Here is a 25,392-nt window from a genome sequence, read left to right as displayed (position 1 = left end):
TAACTACTTATTTGTAAGATTGAATACCTATATTATGGATTATAGAATTTATGAAGACTAATAGAATTTTCTTTTTGCACTTTTGTTTTTAGTTGGCAGATAAACTTAATACCAATACTGAAATGGAAGAAGTAATGAATGATTACAACATGGTAAGAAAATTTATAAGCAGTTGGTCTACATAGCCTCTAAAATAAAGCATTTATATCTGGAAGTAACTTGATAAAACCTTATGTACCATGAAGATAGGTATTACTCTGATCCTAAATACTACTGTTACATTTGAGTTCCCTTAGTTGCTCTTTTAAAATTTCTTCCTGTTAGTTGACACTCTCAAGTGGATGCTTTAGTGTCTTTCTACAAGGCTGTGTTCGAACTGGTCTCTCATTCAGTATTAGTTAGGGAGTCCCATCCATATATCCTTGTATATAAATTAGTTTGCAATCCTTCTGGTTTAATATTTGTGCACATGGAGCTGAGTACTCAGTGAAGAGTTGTATTAGAAAAGGAGAAAATGAATAATGGCCATATGATGCCAGACATAACAGTACTTTTGATTAGTAAATGAGAAATTGTATTCAGTGTTCTTAACGAGTATTTGGTAGAAAATAATAAAATTATAATAGCTTAATTGATTATAAATATTTGGAAGAAAATAAAATTTATATAGTTTATTGTTTATTTATACAAAGACTATAAAAGTATAGGATTTATAAAATGACTCTTCTAAGTTTTGGGGCTTCTCTGGTAGCTCAGCTGGTAAAGAACCCGCCGGCGATGTGGGAGACCTGGGTTTGATCCCTGAGTTGGGAAGATCCCCTGGAGGAGGGCATGGCAATCCACTCCAGTATTCTTCCCTGGCGAGTCCCCATGGACAGAGTAGCCTGGTGGGCTACAGTCCATGGGATCGCAGAGTTGGACACGACTGAGCAAATAAGTACAAAAGCAATAATAATGTAGTAAAGTTCTTAACTTCTTAACTTTAAAACACAGGAGAATTCTCAATTTAAAAACTGTATTTTTAATGCCAAATATAAACAGTGAAAACTTTGTGTTCTTATAGTTATGAGAAAGAAAGTGAAAGTGAAGTCCCTCAGTTGTGTCCGACTCTTTGCCACCCCATAGACTGTAGCCTACTAGGCTCCTCTGTCCATGGGGTTTTCCAGGCAATAGTACTGGAGTGGACTGCCATTTCCTTCTCCAGGGGGTCTTCCCAACCCAGGGCTTGAACCTGGGTCTCCTGCATTATAGACAGACACTTTATCCAAAGTCTAGACTGACTGTGCGCAGGTTGAGTCAAATAGGAGTACTCAGGTAAAATCCTGAATGATTTAAGAATAAAACTTGTGTTGGGTCTAGATTTGACATATTATACTAATCAACTATTGAACACATAATGAAATCTTGAAATTCTGTTTACATAAGTAAAGTTTACATTAGATTACTTAACAGGTCAGTAAACAATGAATATTTTTGGTGTGAGATTATAATGCCTGTGAAAAAGAGTGTTTCTTTGTATTTGGTGTTGGTAGTGGTTTGTTAAATAAAGCATATGCATTTTTTAAAACTTTGCCTGTGGCATTAGGATTATTTTTATAATCTCTAATTGATTTCATAATCAGAATGAGCTTTAAAGAGATAGTTTGGCTTAATGGTAATTTTTTATCACTAACTTTTCAGTTAACTCTTTTTTCAGCTTAAAGCTCAAAATGATCGAGAAACACAAAGTATGGATATTATATTCACCGAAAGACAAGCGTGAGTACAATCCATTTAGAAATCAAACAGATTTATAAGTGACCTGTATAGGTAGTTTAACTTCTGAACCATTTATTTCTTTATAGTTTTGTTCATTGTTTTTCCCTGTTGCATTTTTAAATTTTAAAATGTTGAATATTTGCAATACAGACTACATTGTTAATGTATCTGTTGTCTTCATTTAGATAAAATTTCTACCTCCCTGAGTTTTAAATCTAAGGTGGATAAGAACATCTCTACCATTTGCAATTTTAACTTGAACTTCTTAACTAATTCAAATTATGAGATTTAAACCCCAGCCTAATGAAATGCACTTTATTATTCCATGGGCTATTTATGTTATTTTATTATTCACTTACTAATTAATAATTAATTGTTATATTAGTAATCTGCTTTATAGATGTAGGTTGTATGTGCATCTTTATGTATATAACCTGGTTAAAGACCAAATACCAGGTAACTTTTGTTTCTAAATCTTTTTTTTTTTTCCAATAATTTTATTTATTTTTGGCTGTCCTGAGTCTTTGTTGCTGTGTGGACATTTGTCCAGTTGCAGCAAATGAGGGGTGCTCCCTAGTTGTGCTTCTCATGTGGTGGCTTCTCTTATTGGGGAACACAGGCTCTATGGCATGCAGGCTTCAGTAGTCGTGGCACTTGGGCTCAGTAATTGTTGCTTTTAGGTTCTAGAGCACAGGCTCAATAGTTGTGGTGCGTGGGCTTATTTGCTGTATGGCATGTGGGATCTTCGCAAATCAGAGATTGAACCCAGGTCTCCTGCATTGGCAGGCAGATTCTTTACTACTGAGCCACCTGGGAAGCTCCCAAGTAGCTTTGACTTTGATGATAAGGTAAATGTGGCAGTGACAGTAATGCCTACAAAGATAGTGGAAGTTATATAGTGACCTTAGTCCATTTGGGCCACTGTAACAAAATATCATAGACTTGGTAACTTATAAACAACAGGAATGTATTGCTCAGGGTTCTGAAGGCTGGGATGTCCAAGATCAAGGCAGCAGTATAGTCCTGTTATGGTGAAGACCCTCTTACTGGTTCATACCTTCTTGTGATATCATCACATGGTAGACAGAGCAAGGAAGCTCTTTGGGATCTCTTATAAGGGGTACTTACTAATCCCGTTCATGAGGACTGTACCCTCATGACCTAATCACCTCTCAACCTTTACACCATTACCTTTGGTTCAACATATGAATCTTGGAGGGATACAAATATCCAGACATTATCAGTAGTTAACATAATTATTCTTTATTGACTTTTTGACTTTAAGTATTGTCTAAAGCAGCGCAAACAGAAGATGAGCTATTTTGTACAAACACTGTACACATTTTGTTCCATAAACTTATTAATTTCCTTGAGAGCAAGGATAATAATTAACCCAAATAACCAAAATTCTATAACATCAAAAATACTGTCATATTACCTCCGCATGTACAGTAAATACTTGATGAAAAATAGGATGTTAAAATATAAGGATGAATTATTTGAAAGGTAAAGGAAGGTCATTTTCTTTTCATTAAAAACAAAGAAATCTCTTTCCCCTGTCTATCATTTGCTGCTCCTATAAAGTGCTATCTTAAATTACAAATATACTGGAAGTCTCTTCCCTTTTACAAAGAAAATCCCTTATTCGTGGTAACCAGACACATACTTGAAAACTTTTTTTGTTGCTCTGGTTTTAGACCAGTTAACAAATATTCATGATTTACTACATATAAAATACTTTCTTAGGTATCTAAAAAATAAGATATAATAAACTATAACCCACTGAGAACCTTATATAGTTTGAACATTTCAGTTCAGTTCAGTCACTCAGTCATGTCCGACTCTTTGCAACCCCATGGACTGCAGCACAGTGGACCTCCCTGTCTATCACCAACTCCTGGAGCTTGCTCAAACTCATGTCCATCAAGTCGGTGATGCCATCCAACCCTCTCATCCTCTGTCGTCTCCTTCTCCTCCTGCCTTTAATCTTTCCCAGCATCAGGGTCTTTTCCAGTGAGTCAGTTCTTCACATCAGGTGGCCAAAGTATTGAAGCTTCAACTCCAAGAAAGCATTAGAACATTTAGTCCTCGTTTATTTTTTCATTTATCCACAAACCTATGTAATGCACCTGTCAGATTTGTAAATGTTATATGTATATGTTTTATAGATATTTTATCCAAAAAGATAACTCACAGATTATAAATTTAATGATGATGTAGGTTTCTATGTCTTTTTGGTTCATTGATTAAGGAAAATGTTCTTAAAATATGGTACTTTGTTCTGAAAATGTTAGCAGTTTCAAAACTTAATATCTATTGTAACTAAGGCTGAGTGAGATAGGGTCTCCTGACCCTTTAAGAGGAATTTTAAATTAAAGACAAATTATTTTTGTAAAGTTTATTTTTATATGTACCAGGAGGATAGATTTATTTCATGTGTTCAATCAGATGGCCAACATTTTAATAATGCAAGAATTTACCTTATGTTATCCTATACATTTAAAGGGAGCAGGAAATGCCATACTTTGAGAAAGCAGGTATAAAAAAACCTATGTTTTCTTTCTCTTCTCTTTTAGTACCACCATTTACTGTGGCATGAGACCATACGTTTTATTATGGAACACCTACTTATAAAGTGGTTATAGTATATAGACTCAATATGTTACTATGGTATCTGGCTTTAATTCAGTTTCACACACCTACTTGAACTGATTTTCTTCCATTTCTAATGTCTATACTTTTCTGGTTTGGTATTAGCCAAAATCAGTTATCCCTTAAAAATATACATAATTATAATTTTAAACCCATTTATTTTTCTTTGTTTAATCAGTTATCTATTGAATACCCAATATTTAATTATGAGTCTTTTGAATATAAGAGATTTGATGTAGTCTTTGATATTTTTCATAGTTATATTTCATTTTTACTATATTTATAAAATATGAACATTTGCCTCTTAAATTAGGAAATGATATTTGGTAAAATGATAGGTTAGTAGAAAAAGATGCCTTATGTTTATATAGTTATCTCACTCTTATAATTGAGATTTAAAATTATAACATTTATATAATTTATGTTATCTATTAGGAAATACTACACATAAAGCATTTGTATCCTTTATTGAAAACATGTTCCTATAAATACAAGCAAATATGCATTACAAATGATTCAGTTATTTTATTTCACAGAGTATATCATCCTAAACAATTTTTATTTTCCTCAGTACACATTTGAACTGAATTTACTGTCTATATAACCTTAAAAATGACTATTGTTAGAAAATAATGTACATCTACATTATTTTTAGTCTCTTTTTTGTAAGGAACTATCAGTTATACACAGTTTAGAAACTTTACGTTACAGAGAAATTTGAACATACACAAAAATAAAATAACATACTCCTAAGCACCCATCTCCATCAACTTTTATCCAACCCTGCTCCATGTACACCACTGGATGCTGTTCTCTTGTATAATGAAGAAACTCTAAAACACCATATTATTTAATCCGTAAATATATTTGTGTTTTAGAAATTTTTTTCTAATATATATAGGTAAATACTGTATACTAAATTTCTCCACATATGAAAAGTAAAAATGATGGATTTTTTTTACAGTTTTTAGTGCCACTATTTACATTAATTTGTTATAATTATAGCCAATTGATGATAAAGAATTAGCAAATAATAATTCACTTTAGACTTTTCTTGTAATAGTTTCAAAGCCAGTGTTCTTTGGACCATTATTGTGCTATGACCTGTTAGTAGCCATGCATCAAAGAAAAGGTTTTGTTGTCAAGAAATTTGGCAAATTCTTAATATTATGCTCTTGAAGAGCAGAAAGCAGTTTAGCTTAGTAAAGTCTTGGGTAGCAAAGTCCTTCCTTACTGTAAGTCCTATAGTAAAGAAGCTTGTTTGACTTTGTTTAAACCCTGTATTTTCTCATAATTCTGTAATAGTTTCCACCTGCAATGCGGGAGACGTGGGATCAGTCCCTGGGTTGGGAAGATCCCCCGGAGAAGGAACGGCTACCCAGTCCAGTATTTTGGCCTGGAGAATTCCTTGGACAGCATAGTCCATGGGTTGCAAAGGGTTGGACACAATTGAGCAACTTTCACTTTGACCTTGTATCTTTTAATCCTCCATCCTGTAAATCCTGTAATGTCTCTTTGGAAGTTAATGTTCTAGAAAACAAGTTTGGAAACATGACTGGCTCTGCCTACAGCATCCCAAAGAACTAACCATAGGCTAACTGAAGATTCCTTAGCTCCAGAACAGAATCATTTGAATAAAAATGTCCCCCAAAGGAGCAGAATAGGTATTTTTTAAAACAAGATGCATAGATAATTTCTACTTTGGAAGCTACTATATTATTCAGTTGCGACATTAATTTTGATGACAGTCTTTCTTCATAACTGAAATCGAGAGATTGTGCCTGATGTTATGCCTGTACTTTAAATTGCTGCTAAATTTTCAGAAATTTGTTGTGCCAATTCAGGAAGCATTTAAAAAGATTTAAAAAGCATTTTCCAATTTCATGAATTCATTCTATGGGCATAAAATCAATCTTAGTGTGTTGTCAGTTTAAACTATCTCTGTTTTTCACTTCAACTCATGATAAAATTCCAAAAGTTTTATTTCTTTACTGATTCCAATCAGTAAAACTTTAATAGGTGTTACATCAAATATCTGGCTAATACGAGAATCTTTAATTAAAGAATAATGTAGATTTGTTTCCTACTATTATTTTGGGTCTCATATATACTGCTGAGAATAGTAATGCTAGTATTTTAACTGTTAGGTATCAAGGAGTGGCAGTTACTGTATTTGGACCTACTTGCACAAAGCCAATGAGAAGAGTGTAATTTTATGATATTTATGTGTTGCAATTAATATGATGGTCTACTGGCCATAGTTCAGTATATCATTGATCAAAATTTCCATGCGTAAAATGTGAGTGAGCTGGTAACATTTTTTTAAAAATCAAATATTGAAAGAAATTAATTTTCTTCACGTAATTCGTGAGTATCTATATATTTGTCTTCAATAAACCCATCATCATCTACCACAAATGAATGTAGTTGATCAAATATTACTGTAGTTTCTTCAGAGTTTGTGTCTGGTATCTGTGAAGGAGAACTTGGATTTCCAGTAAAACTATCTTCATAGGTTTCTGCTTCATGCTCTTCCAGACGATGATGATTATAACTAAGCAGAAAATTATACCATACTGGACATTTGATAGCAATTGAAATGAGTAGTGAAGTCATCACTACAGCGACAACAACACCGACAAGAAAAGCCCAGCTTTTTCCATGAGATTCATGTTCTTAAATGGAATAACGAGAAAGAAAGGGTAGGAGAGGAATTTTGTTAAATTGACAAAAATAAAATAATCATAATTACATGTCCTAATAACTCCCCAATATTGGTATTAGAAGTAAATATCCATAATCTATAAGCAAAAGTTACTAAAACTGCAGTAAATAAAGATATTTCATATTGTGGTGCAAGAATACCTTTTTTCAAAATAACTACCTATCTTTGCATTGTTTATCCATTCGCTCAGAAACATTATTGATTTATACCTGTTAAGTATTGTGACTTAACTAGTTAATACCAAGGCTCAGAGAAGTAAAATAATTTGCATAATGGCATTTGACTAATAACTAGCAGAGCCTACTTAAGAAACCCAATATTTTGTTAATCATTTCTTAAGTGGAGGAATTGTTCTTTTACACTATTTCAAGAAATTTAAAATGCAGAAAAATGAGAACTATCTCAGTTTATTTAGTATGCTATCCTCAGCAATATTAATATTCAAAACAAATTACCTGAATTTCTTGTCAAGTTGTTCAAAGAGTTATTAAATGTTGAATTGCTAATGGACTGAAAAGGAATGTGAAGGTCTTCAGTTATAGATGAAGGAAATTTTGAGTAGCATTCAGCCTTGTAAGGTACTGTTTTGATATTGTAGCACTTCAGGATATCTGGATAGCTACACATGGTGATGCTCTCATTTTCTAGTAAAATAGAAAAAAATAAGATTTATTATGGAAAATAAGATTATTATGGTTAATAAATTATTATGGTTAACAACATCTTATAATTTTTTATCTGGAACTTTTTTGACATATCTATCTGTGATTAAAGGTGTAAGAAAGAAGCTAATTATATTTGTCTAGCAACAAAATGTGGAGAAGGCAATGGCCACCCACTTCAGTACTCTTGCCTGGAAAATCCCATGGACGGAGGAGCCTGGTAGGCTGCAGTCCATGGGGTCCTGAAGAGTCAGACAACTGAGCGACTTCACTTTCACTTTTCACTTTCATTTTTCACTTTCATACATTGTAGAAGGAAATGGCAACCCACTCCAGTGTTCTTGCCTAGAGAATCCCAGGGACGGGGGAGCCTGGTGGGCTGCTGTCTATGGGGTCACACAGAGTTGGACATGACTGAAGTGACTTAGCAGCAGCGGCAGCAGCAGCAACAACAAAATGAAGAAAGATGCCTATTTCTGTTTATTAAGTTATTTTATAAATACAGTTTAAGTTTAGTTCTTGTGTATTGTTCAGTTTGTCTGTGTTAGTAAAGTAAAGATGTTATGATTTAGATTGTGGTAAACATCTGGACCATGGTATATAGTTTAGAAATTAGGGTACCTACTTCCACCTACTCTCTGACAGGATATCCTTAGAAAAGAAGTACTTTTAAAAATGACAATAGTTAGGACATGGAAACAACCTAGATGTCCATTGGCAGATGAATGGATAAAGAAATTGTGAGATATATATCTATATATATATATAGATATATAGATATATATAATGGAATATTACTCAGCCATAAAAAGGAATGCATTTGAGTCAGTTCTAGTGAGGTGGATGAACCTAGAGCTTATTATACAGAGTGAAGTAAGTCAGAAAGAGGAAAAGAAATTTCACATATTAACGCATATATACAGAATGTAGAAAAATGGTATTTTCAGGGTAGGAATAGAGACGTAGACATAGAGAACAGACTTTAGACATAGCAGGGGAAGGAGAGTGTGGGACAAATCGAGAGAGTGGCACTGACATATATTCACCACCATGTGTAAAATAGATAGCCAGTGGGAAGCTGCTGTATGGGCACAGGGAGCTCAACCTGGTGCTCTGTGACAACCTAGAGGGGTGGGATGGAATGGGGGTAGGGGGAGGTTGAGGAGGGAGGGGACGTATGTGTATTTGTGGATGATTCACCCTGTTGTATGGCAGAAGCCAACACAATATTGTAAAGCAATTATCCTCCAATTAAAAATAAATTTTTAAAAAACAGTAAAAGAAAATTAGTCTTATGTGTTGGAAGTGCAAACAGTATACAGAGTGAGAGTTTCATCTTACATATGTGGAACATTCAAGCTTCTTCTCTTATTTCTTTTTTTCTCGAGAGGCAGAGGGAGAGCTTGTATTCAGCAACTGCTTTTCAGTGTTTTCTCCTGTTTCCATTAAACAGGAATAGTTTCCTTTGCTTTAAGACATGAAATGAGAAACACTTCTAGGGTGGCACAAGCCAAAATCAATCATTTTGGTTTTGACTAATTTAAATTATAAATGCTTACCTAGTGTCACATTCGATGTCTTCAACCAGTTTTGCAAATTCAGTAGACTACAGGAACAGTTCCATGGATTTCCATACAAAATTATGAATTCCAGATGAAACAGTTGTGGTACATCAAAATAGCTTATCAAATTGCCGTGCAAATTCAATAGTATCAGGTTTTTAAGAGGCAAAAATGTTTTAGGATTCAGTTGAACTATTTTGTTTTGGCAGAGATATAGCCTTTTCAGTTTATGTAATCCTGTAAAGGCACTCTGTTGAATTGTGTGGATGGAATTTCTACAGATATTTAAAATTTCTAGATTGGACAGATTACTGAAACTATTATTAAATAGGTTAGTGACTTTGTTCTCAACCAAATAGAGCTCACTGAGTAAAAAATATGTCTGTAGAACTCTTGTGTCTGTAATATTTAGAGTAATTTGATTATAACTGAGGTCAAGTATAGTAACATTTTTACTGATATTTGCTGGAATCAAAGAATAATTCTTTGCAGTAGAATTACATTTGACTTCCTAAAAAAGAGAAAATTTGAAATGCATTAATAAGGAAAAATATTGACAAAATTTCCCAAATTTTCATATCTAGGCATTTAGACATAGGAAGGAAATTCTTTTAGGAAAAAAGTTTACTATCTAATCCTTTGATGTTAAAATATGTAAAAAGGTAAAGCAAATACTCCTTTTTAAAATTGGGATGGATGTTGAAGATTAAGGAAATTTTGAAGTCATACAGGTATCTTCCAACAGTTAGTAAATAATTATTATTGAAAGAATATTGATATATCACCATTTATATATGTGGAAATAAATGGTAAATAATTCTGTTAATTTATTTAGTATTTTAGTATGCAAGATGGATGTTTATAATGAGAAAATAATGTAAAAATATGTAATTTTAAAAAATCAGAGCTACCAACATTATATCTAAGATTATTAAATAATTAAAAAACAACATTTGGTATCTAACTCTATAGGGTTAACAGCTCAAACTTTGGTGTTTTAAAGGAAAATATCTTGTAATAGAAATTGAGCCATGTGTTAAAGTCAGCCGACAAGAAGTGTGTCGCCTATGTGGATATAGATCCAAAGAAATCGTTCTTGTTTCAACTGTTTTTGCAGTTGAAATGTCCCCTAATAGTAATAATAATAATCATAATCATAATGTAACAACAATAATTTCCCTCATAAATATGTTTTTTACAAAAGTTTTCTACATTTTAAAGTGTTTTTATGTCTTAACTAATCTCTGATCTTATAGTGAAATTTTATGTATTTCTTGCTTTTAAAGAACTTAGTTTTTTATAAAAAGAAGACTGCTTTTGTCCACTTACAATCTGGCTCAGAGATCACATGTTTTGAATATACCCTACTAACTAAAGAGTTCATTTTGATAGTTTGATTTTTTTGGTTATATTGCCTTCAATATTTTACTGTTTAAATTTACCCAAAATATACCTTTGAAAATATTTTCACTGCTTTAATTGTAAAAACTTACTGTTTTAGAAGTCTGGCTTTTGTCTGATAATAATAGCATGGAGAGCAGCCAAAACAAGATTGTGATGCTCATGGTTTTCATACTGCTAACCTGATAGAAAAGAGAGTGTTTACATCTTGTTAGGAGACTAGAACATTCGTCTTTTGAGGACATTTTGATTTCCTTTTTACTCCTTTTAAGTCTTTTTTTCTTAAAATATGTAAAATAGGAAACAAGGAAAGATCCCTTCACCCTCCCTGCACTCTGATCTTAGAAACTGAAATGCTCCTGGGGAGAATGAAAGACAGTAATTTTCAGGATATCTTTTTAGTTCCTAGATCTATTGAAAGGAACTTTAAAACAATTGAGGTGGTTGTGCATTTTAAAATTTTTATATATATATGCACAAAAGAAAGTCTAGAAGGATATATATACTTATGTATGTATATATTAATACATCTTTAAATATATACTCATATTGCTACTTCTTCACTTTTCGACTTTAGGCATTATCTATTGATATTATCCTTTGACTTAACATTTTGGAAGATGAGAGTCCTCAGCTTGCTTTCCAATAGCTCACTACCTTCATCTTCAGTGCATCAAATATATATCTACTGTCTCTTCACTTTCCTTATCTTCAATGCATCAAATATATATCCAGTGTCTCTTCACTGTCCAAACATAGTCAATTGTCATTTTGGTTGGACGATGGAAGCGACTTAGCAGCAGCAGCAGCAGTTTATATAACTCAGTTTATACTTCAAGAATGTAGGATTATTATTCTGTTCCTGCATACTTTTTTATCTAGTTACTTGTGTTTGTTTTCTTTTCCTGTGCTTAGGGTTTTTTCACCCTTTAATTTATGCACAAACACTCTTAGCAAATCTCTCAATAGTTTACGTATATTAGATATTTTAATCTATTTCATTTGCTTGAAAAAGTCTCTCCTAGATCCTGCTGCCATGCTCTGATATGGATAAGCTGATCATTAGGCTCTCTATGGAATTATTGACCTCCACTCTCCTTCCATCCTCATTGTAGAGATTCTCTTTTGCCCTTGTTACTGGATTCCTGTTTTCTAGAATGCCTTGTTTTGGATTACTGCCTTTTTCCCATGGAGTTTCCTTCCTGAAAAGGTCCTTAAGAGGAAATACTTTTTAGACCTTGAAAGATATTTTGGCTAGAAATTTTAAGTAGGATTTCTTAGAATTCTAAGTAGGAAATGATTTTCCCTCAAGTGGTTGATGGCATTGCCCCGTTGTCTTCGGATTTCTAGTACAGTCATCCCTTGGTATCTGCAGGGGATTGGTTTCTAGAAGCCCCTGCAGATACCAAATCTGTAGATGTTCGAGTTCCTTATATAAAATGGTGTAATGTAATGAATATACATTACAAAGGGCCTGATTTTGTATTCACAGGTTTTACTTCTGTGGATTCAACCAACCATGACTGTCTTACTGTTAAGAAATGAGATGCTATGCCATTCTAATTCTTTATCCTTTTACGTAACTTGCCAGTTCTTAACCCCAAAGCTTTTTTTCTGAAGTATGTTGCTGAACAATATTATAGAAGTTAGAGGTATATTGTATAGTGATTCAGAATTTTTAAAGACTATACTGCACTGATAGTTATTATTAAAATATTGGCTGTATTCTCTGTGCTGTACAATATAGCGTTAATGTGGCTATTCTGAAATTTCATGATCCTTTGTGAGAGTCTATTTTGTGAAAGTCTATGTAATAGGTACTTGGTGGGTGGTTTCAATCGGAAAACAGTGGGAATCTTTCTGAATTATTTCATTGATGATATTGATAATTTTACCTCCCTTTCTAGAACTCCTTTAATTCTAAAACGAATTGGATCTCCTTGTATGATTTTCTAATCTTTTATGTGTACTTGTCTGCATTTCATCTCTGTGTGTTTTTGCTCTGCTTTCTGAAACTTTATCTTCAAACTCTTCTATTAAAGTTTACTTTTTCCTGTTATCTTCTTAATTCTCAGAGCTATTTTTAATTCTCTGAAAATTTCTTTTGTAGTATTCTGGCATATGAATATATTTTCTTATTTCTTCTTGTTGTATCCCTTGTTTGTTTGTTTTTTTTCCCCTTGAAAAGCCTTTGTGTCTTCAGGTCACGTTTTCCAGTTTCTTTTAATAAGTATCCTTTATATTAGAGGATTTCTTTTAAACTTCCCATATCTGTTAATATTTGGTTTCAGTTCAGTTCAGTAACTCAGTCATGTCTGACTCTTTGTGACCCATGAATTGCAGCATGCCAGGCCTCCCTGTCCATCACCAACTCCCAGAGTTCACACAGACTCACGTCCATCAAGTCAGTGATGCCATCCAGCCATCTCATCCTCTGTCATCCCCTTTTCCTCCTGCCCCTGATCCCTCCCAGCATCAGTCTTTTCCAATGAGTCAACTCTTCTCATGAGGTGGCCAAAGTATTGGAGTTTCAGCTTTAGCATCAGTCCTTTCAAAGAACACCCAGGACTGATCTCCTTTAGGATGGACTGGCTGGATCTCCTTGCAGTCCAAGGGACTCTCAAGAGTCTTCTCCAACACCACAATTCAAAAGCATCAATTCTTCGGCACTCAGCTTTCTTCACAGTCCAACTTTCACATCCATACACGACCACTGGAAAAACCATAGCCTTGACTAGACGGACCTTTGTTAGCAAAGTAATGTCTCTGCTTTTGAATATGCTATCTAGGTTGGTCATAACTTTCCTTCCAAGGAGTAAGCGTCTTTTAATTTCATGGCTGCAGTCACCATCTGCAGTGATTTGGAGCCCAGAAAAATAAAGTCTGACACTGTTTCCCCATCTATTTCCCATGAAGTGGTGGGACTGGATGCCATGATCTTCGTTTTCTGAATGTTGAGCTTTAAGCCAACTTTTCCACTTTCCTCTTTCACTTTCATCAAGAAGCTTTTTAGTTCCTCTTCACTTTCTGCCATAAGGGTGATGTCATCTTCATATCTGAGGTTATTGATATTTCTCCTGGCAATCTTGATTCCAGCTTGTGCTTCTTCCAGCCCAGCGTTTCTCATGATGTCCTCTGCATATAACTTCAATAAGCAGGTGACGATATACAGCCTTGATGTACTCCTTTTCCTATTTGGAACCAGTCTGTTGTTCCATGTCCAGTTCTAACTGTTGCTTCCTGACCTGCATATAGGTTTCTCAAGAGGCAGGTCAGGTAGTCTGGTATTCCCATCTCTTTCAGAATTTTCCACAATTTATTGTGATCCACACAGTCAAAGGCTTTGGCATAGTCAATAAAGCAGAAATAGAGGTTTCTGTGGAACTCTCTTGCTTTTTCTATGATCCAGTGGATGTTGGCAATTTGATCTCTGGTTCCTCTGCCTAATACTTGGTTTAGGACTTACATATATGAATGGAAAATGAAAAAACTGATTGGAAACTGCATTTGTGTGGTTCTTTTTTTTTTTTTTTTTAATATTTTCTTGATGTGTGGACCATTTTAAAAGTCTTATTGGATTTGTTACAGTATTGCTCCTGTTTTATGTTTTGGTTCTTTGGCCCCCTGACCAGGGATTGAACACTGTGCCCCCTGGAGAATTCCCAGCTCTTACACAACTTTAGACTTTACTATACAGTGACCTTAATAGGCTTTTTCTTGGGGAATCCCTAACGTCATTATCTTTAGATTGTTCCTTTTGGGCTGCTTAGATTCTTCAAAATGACTTTTCTGATCTACTGCCTGAAAAGGTGACACAAAGTGGCCAGCGTTCTGAGAGGTGACTGGTGAAAAAGTTGGGTTTAGCTCAGTAATTAGTATTTAATGTTATTTTCCCCGCTTTTGACATAACATCCCTGCAGTCACTTGTGCCCAGATTCCATTAGTTTTATTCTCCCCAGAGTAAAAAAAAAAAACACCTCATTTTTCTGCTTAGGTAGGAGGGGAACTTTACCTGACTGGGCAGTGTCTGGGAGAAAGACTTTGAGCTGTTTCAGCCTCTCCTTTTCTACTTCCAGAATACCTGGTGCTGCCAATCTCTGAGCCGTCTAGGGGTTCTGCAGTATAAAACAAGTAGCTTCTCAGCTTTCCCCACTGCTGGCTTCAGAAAATTTTGGTTTCCTAGTCAGTTTCCACTTAACTTTTAGCTTTCTAGTTTCTAGATTTTATTTCTGTTTCCTCTTCTATTCATTTTGTCATTATAAGTTTCTGTACTTCATATTACCTTTTATTTTCATTTTATTAGGTTTTTGAACAGGAGTTAATGTTAGTGGGTACATTCAACATGCCCTAACTAGAAATGGTCGTTTATTTCAGTAATTCTTCTCACTAAATACTTTCCATTTAGTCATTTTATTCATGACCTTAATGTTTCTTATTTTTATCTGTTTTCTTAAAATCAGTGTTAGAAGCTGCTGCATAAAGCAACTATATGCCAATAAAAATTAATTTTAAAATTATCTATTAGTTAATTTGAAAAAGAAACTGCTGCAAATGAGCTGTTTGAAAGGATATGAATATGTTATGTTATTATCATCCTTAGTGATTTTTAAAAATTTAGTCTTTTGAACCTTCTTATAGCACTTACTATAATTAGTTGCTTATGATTTTTTAGGGCAGTTTATTCCTTCAGAACAGGGAGTAAGAAACTACTCAGTTAACAAGATTCATTTCAAGTTACTAAAGTGTGTTGCCGTGTTAGCAATGAGGAATTTATTGTTATGTCAATACTGGTCTATTCTAATTAACTTCCTCATTGCCTTCCATTTGATGATCTGTTTATGTTTATTCCCTTTCCAATTTCTTTCTTTCCACGGCTAAGTTAAAATTGTAAGGGAAAGCCACTGTTCTCCTAGATTTTGCAATTTGAATGTAGATCATAATAGCATCCCTTTTAGAGCCAGAAATGATTTCAAGCTATCACTTATGCCAGACCACTGCCCACAAAAGGGGATTCCTGAATCATGTATAAAAGGTTAAGTACCCATGTTTAGCGATCTCTTGGAGTAAGTGTGCAACCTCCAATGGTTGTTTTGGTATTTCTCAATGGTGTAGTGAAATTCTTAGTGATGTTTTTGTAGGATGCCCATGTGAGTAATATAGAGGTAAGGGAGAAGTTCCGGGTTTTTTTTTTTTTAAGAGATAAAAAGGATAATGATGAATAAAGGAAGCAGATAATCTATAAAGAAAAGGGTTGACATGAAATAGAAGCAGCTAGAAGAGGTAATGGAGGTCAGGTAGGATTGTGAGACTGTGGAAATGGAGACTGAGGATTGTCATGTATTTATTATGTTTATCAGCTACTTTATACTATCATGCTAAAGTGGATAAAATCATAAGGGTTAGAAAAGGAATCTTGTACCATGTTTCATCTCACCTCTTTCCGAGCCAAACCTAGACATTTTGATTAGACTGTAAGGTGCTAATTAAAATCACCAAGTGAACCATTTCCCATTTACTCTTAATTTGCAAGCACCACTATAATGATGCATATTATTAAGTGTGTCAGATTAACTTGGCTCTGAATTTTAATTTATTTGACACTGAACTCCATTTACGTAAGTTCTCCTTTCCAGGGGGTTATTCACATAGCAAGGTGATATTTTGCAAAGTTGTGAGCACTGGTTAAACATCATGAGTCCTGTATTCAATTACCCATATCTTGTCTGTTTACAAGCTTAAGCAATTCTTTATGTAATAAAAAATCCCATAAAACACAAAAAAAAAAAAAAAGAGAAGGAATCTTTTTAAATTTATATTTGATAAATTTTAGAGTTAGAAAAGACATATACTCAGAGCTTAAGGTAGATTTTGTTCAAGAAAACAGTCAACAAATCTAAAGGATTAGTAGGTCTAAAGCTATGAAATGCATTGATTGAGCCACACGGGCCATGGGGCTTTTCTTTTATTTGTACATCTTTTGAGAGGGAAAAGACTGATAAAGGGAGTTGGTGTTGACTGTCACAACACTACACAGACAAATCCTTAGACAGAAACATTTGCCAACAAATCCTTAAACAGACACAGTGGCTATCTTGAAGAAATCAAATTGATGAAATAAATAGCTGATAGCAGAAATTATTCTTGAGTCAGTTTACCCTGTTTAAAAAGTTGATTTAAAAGGAAACAGTTATTATTGCCTTTTTCTCCCTTTAGATTTTTTTCTCAATTTGAAATTTATTTTGAAATGATATTTTGGTTTGAGTTAAGTGATTAAAAAATAGAGAACAAATGGAATATCAGGTTTTTAAAAAATTGTTTTACAAGATTAAATATTCTTTTATATAGCCTATTCCCTAATTATAGGAAAAGAGACTTACACAAAAGGAAATGGTAGATATTGAGAAAGAAACAATGTTCTTCTTAGCACAGTTTCAGGTGTGAATTTCTGAGTTTTTGGTCATGTACTTTATATGGCTGTTATATACTGTGAAATAAAAAGATACCACTGTTATTTTGGCTTGGTTAAATAAAGTGTGTATACTGTAATACAGTTTTTCCATTAAATATTTTAGATATTTATACCAGAGTTCAATGTATTTATAGTAAGGTATTAAGAACTTTTCTCTTATAATTTCATAGAACTAACTTTCTTTTTATTTTTTTCAAATTTAAAAAGTTTTATAATGGAAAATTTCAAGGAAAAAACCTCTCAGGAAAAGAATCATCACCCAGTTTTAACAATTATCACCTATAATCCAGTCTTTTTTCATGTTACAAATTTGTTTTTAGGTTAATGTCACTTCCGATTGCTCTGTGATTAATATATTTCAAAATTAAAAGATCTTATAAGCTTGATTGGCTAAATGAAATCTTCCTCCCCCCAAATTACTTTGCTTTACGTTATTACTCTATTTGGAAAAGGTGTTTTGGCCATGTCCAGGTTTGTGTTTCTAAGATAGCTGTCATGAAAACACAATTATATTTTCTGCTCTTTCATCACTTATTAAAGACAAAGATTTTTATATAGACTTAAGTGTAAATATGATTTTAAAAAATTCAACAACAATCACCAAACCTATAAATATATAGGATCTTACCTTTCCTTTTTTCTTTTGTCTCTGAGACTGGTGTGTAAGGAATCTGCTGTCTTTCTTCTACACCATTAAAAAAAAAAGTTGTGTCATGTGATTTGTTTCACTTTGTCTTAACCTTTGTACTCACTGAACAGGTGAAAAAAAAAACAAACTAGACTTCCTTAGCAAAAGATTGACTCGAAGAATAATTTCTTAAAGTCATCTTTGACTTTTTTAGTATAACAAGTAAGGTGGCTTTAGCTTAATCTTTGTGTTTCTTAATTTCTCTTAAGAAATTTAAATATTAACAAATTTACCTTGTCCGTTAAAGTATGTAATATTAAAAATGCATAATTTGAAAGATGCATTGCTAAAGTGATTTAAATGTTAGTCCTAAAGGTATTTTATATTTTGAAAGACTCAAGTTGAAAAGATCCCACTAAGTTTTGTATTCCGGTGAGTTTCACCTTTGTTGTTTACTCATTTTATAACACCATCATTGGTGGTTTTACTGCCAAGTTATAACAGGAGCAGACTGCTCAAAGCATCAGAAGACCCGCCCCTTGGCCATCGTGTTGTGGCCCTCAAAGAATCAGTTACCTTCCTTGTGCTTCCTTGTGTAACTTCTGTGTAAAATGGAATACTTTTCCATTTTACATCTAATTGTAGTAGATAGATCAGGTAAAAACATAGTTAAAATTCATTGTTGGTAATAAATAATCATGGGGTTCAGAATGAGTTAGTTCTAACAGATTTAACTCAGTATCCCTAATCTGTGAAACAAAGAGATTGAAGTAGATGTTGTTTTATGTTTGAAATATCTATGAGTGCATATACCCATGTAAATTGTAGCAGCAGCAGACACATTTATTATGCTATAGTAATTGAGGTTCAAAGTGAAGACTTTACTTCTGTTTAATAACGAGACAAAAATAAATAGAAATTCCTTGGTGGGTTTAATTTTCTTCATCTGTTACTGTTTTGGGAACTTCATTTAATACCAGTTAACTTTTGATTCCTTTTATCTGAAGCATATAGAGTTTCCAAGAAAACAACTCTCTGAATATGGTTTGCCACATTTTCCATATTTATGGAGCAATACTTTGGGAAAAATAACAATTCTGATTCAACCCTTTGCTTAAATTCGTAACCTTTTTGAGCTGCAGAAGTACTTAGTAGTTCTTATATTCCTGTACAGTTTTTTAATGTTAAAAAGTTAGGTACACTTTAAAAGAAAATAGCCTATTACAGTAGAAAAATAGAAAATTGCTGATTGGTAACCTTCTTATGAAAATTAAATTGTCCCAATTGGCATAAAATCTCTGGGAATCTATCAGTACCCAAACGTCTAAGCCCTTTATGGGCCTTTGATTTATTAATGATATAATTTCTAATTTGTAACCATTTTAAACAGTTTTAAAAAGAGATGTCATCATTTGGTTTGTTCTTTTCTTTTGAAAATAGAAAAAATAAATAAATAGAAATTCCAGGTTGTCTGTTTCGTTATATTTATCTTTTATTTGGTTATTATGAGATTCTGTCTATAGGAAAATTTCTGAGTTTAGATTATTTTATTATGGTAGTAGGGTATGAGAGTGTAAAGTGTGTGGAGGGTAGATATTTGGATCTGTGAGACTTACCTAGTGATTGTGAAAACTGTTAAAGTTGATATCTGTATTTGAAAGAGATTGAATAGGATAATTATATTTTAAACTTAAAGTAGAAATTTGTGATATTGAAACAGAATTTAATTTTCAAGCAAGATTCAAGATTCAATTCAAAATTTCTTTTTATATGTAATCTTGAAGTATTTAGATGATAACTATCATCCTACCTCTATTTTTTTCAGAATTTTTCTCTACCCTTTGTATAATTGATCTTGCATAGGTAGTAAGTGCACATCACTGGTACTTTTTGTGATTATTTGATAAAGATGGTTATTGTTTGTAATTAATATCATACTGCTGCTGCTGCTGCTGAGTCGCTTCAGTCGTGTCCGACTCTGTGCGACCCCTGAGACGGCAGCCCACCAGACTCCCTGTCCCTGGGATTCTCCAGGCAAGAACACTGGAGTGGGTACTACTTATATAATTAGACTTGTAATGTTCCTATTATATTCTCAAGGAAATTAGCTAATTATTTTACAGTGCTAAAGAACAGTTGATAATTTAGAAATATCAATTTTAATTAAAGCAGTAAAGAAGTTAAAGAAAATATATTAATTTAAAGCTATGAACTTTAAAATCAGATTGGACTGTTGATTTTGTTACTCTGCAGTGTAATCAGAGCTGTGTTACTTTAAATGATTTGGTAAACCGTACAAGATTTCCAAGATATCAAAGAATTCTATAGCAAAAAGATACTTGAAAACCACTGTTTTAAAATTTAACTTTCTTGTTAATCTTGAGGATATGATAAGAAGTACAAATGCATTCTGATCTATATAAGACTTTAAGGATTTTCTGTGATAAACTTTGTATTTTCTTACAAGAAAGTAAAGTGGAGAATAAGAAAATAGAAGGATTTGGGGATGAGAAGAGATGGATGCTAAAAAAGTCTGTGTTGATGGGGCAAATTTCTGTGTTCAGGTAGCTCAGTGATAAAGAGTCTGCCTGTAGTACAGGGGAGACGGGTTCAATCCTTGGGTTGAGAAGATCCCCTGAGGAAGAAAATGGCAATCCTGGTATTCTTGTCTGGGAAATCCCTTGGACAGAGGAGTCTGTCAGGCTGCAGTCCATGGCATTGCAAAAGAGTCAGACACAACTATGCAACTGAACACCAGCATAAGGAGTTATCACAAACTGCGGTTGAATAACTTATAAGTATCCTATGTACTTGAGACTGAGTAAAGTTAATTGATTTTCTCTTCATTATAGTAAGAGGAATATTGCATACTTTTGATTTCAGGAAGGAAAAACAAATTAGAAGTGTAGAAGAAGAAATTGAACAGGAAAAACAAGCAGCAGAGGGTATTATCAAAAATATGTCTCCTGAAAAACAAGTCAAGTATATAGAAATGAAAACCACAAATGAGAAATTATTACAGGTAATACTAGCTACTACTCTATGCTGGACTACAGCAATCTTATTACTGAAAATATGTTCTGAAAGTGGGCAGGATTGGCATCCCCTGAGAGCTTGACTAGACCTACTGATCAGAGTCTTCATTTTAACAAGATGATTCATACAAACCTTTAAATTTTGAAAAAACTCATCTAGAAAACTTTGTTTTCTTATGTTGTACAGTGACATAACTTTTACTATATTATTCAGTTCTGTGCATCATTCATTTTTGCAGGTCATAAAGATATCAATACATGAAGCGCTTGTTTTTTAATGAGCTTTTAATGAAAACATTAAAAGGCCATATACAACAGAGCCATATGGATATTTACTTTCTTTCCTTTTCTTTCTTCCTAATAAACACCTTTTACTTGCTGTGTCCTCAGTTTGAACAGCTGTTGTCCCCTAATATGGTAAGCAATTTGAATGACTGCTGAGGGGTTATTGAGACTGCTCTCAGCATTCAGTCATAATGGTGACTCAGGTTTGCAAGGTATTATTGCCCTTTCATGCCCAGATTTTCTTTAAGCAAGCAATTAAAAGAGAATTAGTCCCCACAAATATCAATGAATGTAGTTTTAGTTTCTCAGATAATTCTTTATTGACAATTTAATATAATTTTTTATTTCAGACACAATTTATGAAACATGATAAAACATTGATGAAAGAGTGTTATAAAAATGCTGAAATACTATCAAAATATAGCTAATATTGCACAGGGGTTTTTGAATGGGTCTAGTTGGCCCTTGAACAACTTGGATGTTAGGAACAGCAACCCCTGTGCAGTTTAAAACCTGTGTATAACTTATAGTTTGCCCTCAGTGTCTGAGGTTTCGCATCCACAGATTCAACCACCTTTGGACTGAGTAGTACATATTTCTTGAAAAAAAATCTGTATGTCATTGCACCCATGCAGTTCAAACCTGTTATGTTCAAGAGTCAATGGTAAACAGTTGAAGGGTCTTATCCCTAAGAGTGTGCTATGTAAATTGCTATAGGTCTTAGCCTTAAGAGAAAATGGTCAAAAAATATGGAAACATGGTTAAAAAGGCAAATAAAAATTATAGCTTTAAACAGTAACATCATTAATTTAAAGTCTTCTGATATTTGATATTCTCCAAACACAGTGATGATTTACTGAAAAGTTCTGGCTCCCTTTTAACAATTCATGAAGTATTTAAAAGGTAGATCATGGTAAGATTTTTAATAATGATGAAATAAATTGGCAAAATAGAAATAATGTTAATAAATTCTAGTCAAATTATAAGATATGGGTTGAAAATGTTTACAAAAGTTACTTCAACACATATATTTGAAATGTTGATAAATAAATTATTCTTATGTAATTTGCATATATATTTGCTTTTTTCCCTTCTTCTTAGGAATTAGATACACTTCAGCAACAGCTAGATTCACTGAATATGAAAAAAGAGAGCTTGGAATCTGTAAGTATGAAAAATAGTAAAAAAATAGATTCAGTGGGCATGGAAGCCCACTCCAGTGTTTTTGCCTGGAGAACCCATGGACAGAGGAGGCTGGTAGGCTGCAGTCCAAAGGGTCTCAAAAAGTCGGGACGTGACTGAAGCGACTTGGCACATCATGGCAGATTCAGTTATTGAGTACCTACCTGTACAAAAATCAGGGTGCCTGCTGAGGCACACAAAATCTAATGGTAATTTTAAAACATGTGAACAAGAGACTAAAAACAAATGAAAAAGGGGAGGTCAGTTCGTTAAAGATGTAAAAGCTCGCATTTGCTTTATTATTTATGTAAAGCATTTTGAGGGCTTCCCTGGTGGCTCAGAGGTTAAAGCGTCTGCCTGGAATGCAGGAGACCTGGGTTCGATCCCTGGGTCGGGAAGATTCCCCCGGAGAAGGAAATGGCAACCTACTCCAGTACTCTTGCCTGGAGAATCCCATGGATGGAGGAGCCTGGTAGGCTACAGTCCATGGGGTCGCAAAGAGTCAGACACGACTGAGCGAAAAGCATTTTAAAATTCACAAAACATATTTGTTATAAAATATTAAATAAGATGAATGTAAAGATGCCTGTTTCTTTTCTCTCTTTCTAGACAGTTGCTCTTACATTTGCTGAGTGCTTATTATGTGCTTTTTTGAGCTCTTCATATGTGTCACCAGCATTGTTATTTTACCTTCACAACAGTCCTCTAATCCTATCTTTGTTTTACTGTTGACAAAAACCTCAAGTCGAATGTACAGTGGATATACTGTCTGCAGCTTTTGTTTTTTTTTTAATATAACATTCTCTCTCAAATGTCTGTTCATGTCAACTCTTAAGATATCTCCCTCATTATTTGAAATTACTGCACTATACTACATTGCATGATTATATATAGCACAGCCTTGTAGATGACTAGGCTTTTCATAGTTTTTTTTAAGATTATGAAACAATGTTGTAGTAAAAATATACATTTTTGCTGAGTTACTATGAGTGTATCTTAAGATAAATTTCCCACATTGGGTAAAAAGTTACAAACTTCTAAAATGTTGTGACATTGCCAAATTGCCTTCCGAAAAGCTTGTTTCATTTTATACTCCTAATCCCAATGTATGAAAGTGTGCATTTCCCCATATATTCATTAATAGCATGCATTATCAATCCATCGTTTGCCTCCTTTGTCAAAAATAAGGTATCCATAGGTGCATGGGTTTATTTCTGGGCTCTCTTGTTCCATTGGTCTATGTTTCTGTTTTTGTGCCAGTATCATACTGTCTTGATGACTGTAGGTTTATAGTATAATCTGAAGTCAGGAAGGTTGATTCCTCCAGCTCCATTCTTCTTTCTCAAGACTGCTTTGGCCATTTGGGGTTGTGTTTCCATATGAAATGTGAAATTTTTTGTTCTAGTTCTGTAAAGATGCCATTGGTAATTTGATAGGGATTGCATTGAATCTGTAGACTGCATTTGGTAGTATAGTCATTTTCACAATATTGATTCTTCCTACCCAGGAACATGGAATATCTCTCCACCTGTTTATGTTGTCTTTGATTTCTTTCACCAGTGTCTTATAATTTTCTATATACAGTTATATAGGTTTATTCCTAGATATTTTATATGTTTTTGTTGCAGTAATGAATTCCTTAATTTTTATTTCTGATTTTTCATTGTTAGTATACAGGAATGCAAGTGATTTCTGTGTATTGATTTTGTATCCTGTGACTTTGCTAAATTCACTGGTTAGCTCTAGTAATTTTCTGATAGTATCTTTAGGGTTTTCTATGTATAGTATAATGTCATCTGCAAAAAGGGAGAGCTTTACTTCTTTCTGATCTGGATTCCTTGTATTTCTTTTTTGAAATAAATTTTTTATGTCACTCTTTTTGGCATTAGTACATATATGCCTAAAACTACATGAATGTAAAGAAATGTTACAATATTCTCAAATGAAGAAAATGTAAATCCCAACTCTGTTTAACCTTAGCTGGATTCCTTTGTGGGTTTTTTGGTAGGAGGGTGGACTTGTTCTTTAAAACAACATTATGTCAAATATCAGTCAACAAATATTTAATATCTGCTGTATGCTCACTACTGTGCTAAGTATTATTGATTCAGTTCACAGGTGTGTGAAAAAAATCAGGTGAAGGATCAACATGAGCTTGAGTCTTCAGGAATGGTTTTATCAAGATGAAATTTGAACATGTCTATAAGTGGTTAAGTAAAATGGAAGGGGAAGATACTGTGAAGAGGGATATCTCAAAATGTCTGCATTTTTTTCTGTTGATGTTTTATTATCATGACTTTTCACCTGAAGCTAATATATTGTTGGTACAAAAGTAATTGTGGCTTTGAATTGTTGAAATTTGCCATTTGATATTGGAGAAGGAAATTGGCAACCCACTCCAGTGTTCTTGCCTGGAGAATCCCAGGGACTGGGGAGCCTGGTGGACTGCCGTCTTATGGGGTTGCACAGAGTCAGACACGACTGATGTGACTTAGCAGCAGCAGCAGCCATTTGATATTGTAATACATTCTTAAATAAATATGGTTCTGTTATACATCATTTTAATGCATATTTCTCACTTCATGTTTTCTTGCTAGTGACTTATTACTTGCTATTTATTTATATTTATTTTAGAATATAGAAATGATGTTAGACAAAAAGCAAATTGGAGCAATTTTTTTTATTTGAGGATTTTTTTTTATTCGACTTCAAAATGGGTCATAAAGCAGCAGACACAACTCACAACATGAGCACTGCATTTGGCCCAGGAATTGCTAACAGACATACAGCGCAGTGGTGATTCAAGAAGTTTTGCAAAGAAGATGAGAGCCTTGAAGATGAGGAGTGCAGTGGCCAGCCATTGGAAATTGACAAAAACCAATTGAGATCTATCATCATAGCTGATCCTCTTACATCTACACAAGAAATTGCCTAAGAACTCAGCATCAACCATTCTACAGTCATTCAGCATTTGAAGCAAATTGGAAAGGTGAAAAAGCTCGATAGATGGGTGCCTTGTGAACTGACCGAAAA

The 25,392-nt window shown here is 33.6% G+C and overlaps 2 protein-coding genes across 6 annotated transcripts in view; one reads left to right on the top strand and one right to left on the bottom strand.

Annotated features, from left to right (window-relative positions):
• The window catches only part of IFT74 (intraflagellar transport 74), a 122,733-nt gene that overhangs the window by 15,610 nt on the left and 81,731 nt on the right, over positions 1-25,392 (top strand). For all 3 annotated transcript variants that reach the window (XM_027549091.1, XM_027549089.1, XM_027549090.1), the window contains 4 exons: positions 93-152; positions 1,697-1,758; positions 20,741-20,879; positions 22,279-22,341. In XM_027549091.1, coding sequence (XP_027404892.1) covers positions 93-152; positions 1,697-1,758; positions 20,741-20,879; positions 22,279-22,341 — 324 coding nt within the window. The remainder of the gene's footprint in view (positions 1-92; positions 153-1,696; positions 1,759-20,740; positions 20,880-22,278; positions 22,342-25,392) is intronic.
• Positions 4,861-18,069, bottom strand: LRRC19 (leucine rich repeat containing 19). Of its 3 annotated transcripts, XM_027549093.1 has the most exons (6): positions 17,858-18,069; positions 17,138-17,244; positions 10,853-10,942; positions 9,357-9,870; positions 7,591-7,779; positions 4,861-7,085 (listed from the first exon to the last, which is right to left on the bottom strand). In XM_027549093.1, the coding sequence occupies exons 3-6, from the start codon at positions 10,931-10,933 to the stop codon at positions 6,757-6,759; spliced, it is 1,113 nt and encodes a 370-aa protein (XP_027404894.1). In that variant the 5' UTR covers positions 10,934-10,942; positions 17,138-17,244; positions 17,858-18,069; the 3' UTR covers positions 4,861-6,756. The 3 variants fall into 3 exon arrangements, with proteins under 3 accessions (XP_027404894.1, XP_027404893.1, XP_027404895.1); XM_027549092.1 differs by lacking the exon at positions 17,138-17,244; XM_027549094.1 differs by lacking the exons at positions 17,138-17,244; positions 17,858-18,069 and adding an exon at positions 14,773-16,973.

This window comes from Bos indicus x Bos taurus, chromosome 8, assembly GCF_003369695.1.
Source record: "Bos indicus x Bos taurus breed Angus x Brahman F1 hybrid chromosome 8, Bos_hybrid_MaternalHap_v2.0, whole genome shotgun sequence".
Taxonomy (NCBI): Eukaryota; Metazoa; Chordata; class Mammalia; order Artiodactyla; family Bovidae; genus Bos; species Bos indicus x Bos taurus.
The sequence above is the reverse complement of the archived record's forward strand: the minus strand, read 5'-3'. Positions and strand labels throughout refer to the sequence as shown.

Bases quoted from the DNA above. Each gene is read 5' to 3' on its own strand.
- LRRC19 (XM_027549093.1), bottom strand. From the start codon at position 10,933: ATGAAAACCATGAGCATCACAATCTTGTTTTGGCTGCTCTCCATGCTA. The intron at 7,780-9,356 runs GTAAGCATTTAT...CTATTTTACTAG, and splicing joins GACATCGAATGTGACACTAG to AAAATGAGAGCATCACCATG. The intron at 7,086-7,590 runs GTAATTTGTTTT...ATTCCATTTAAG, and splicing joins CAACTTGACAAGAAATTCAG to AACATGAATCTCATGGAAAA.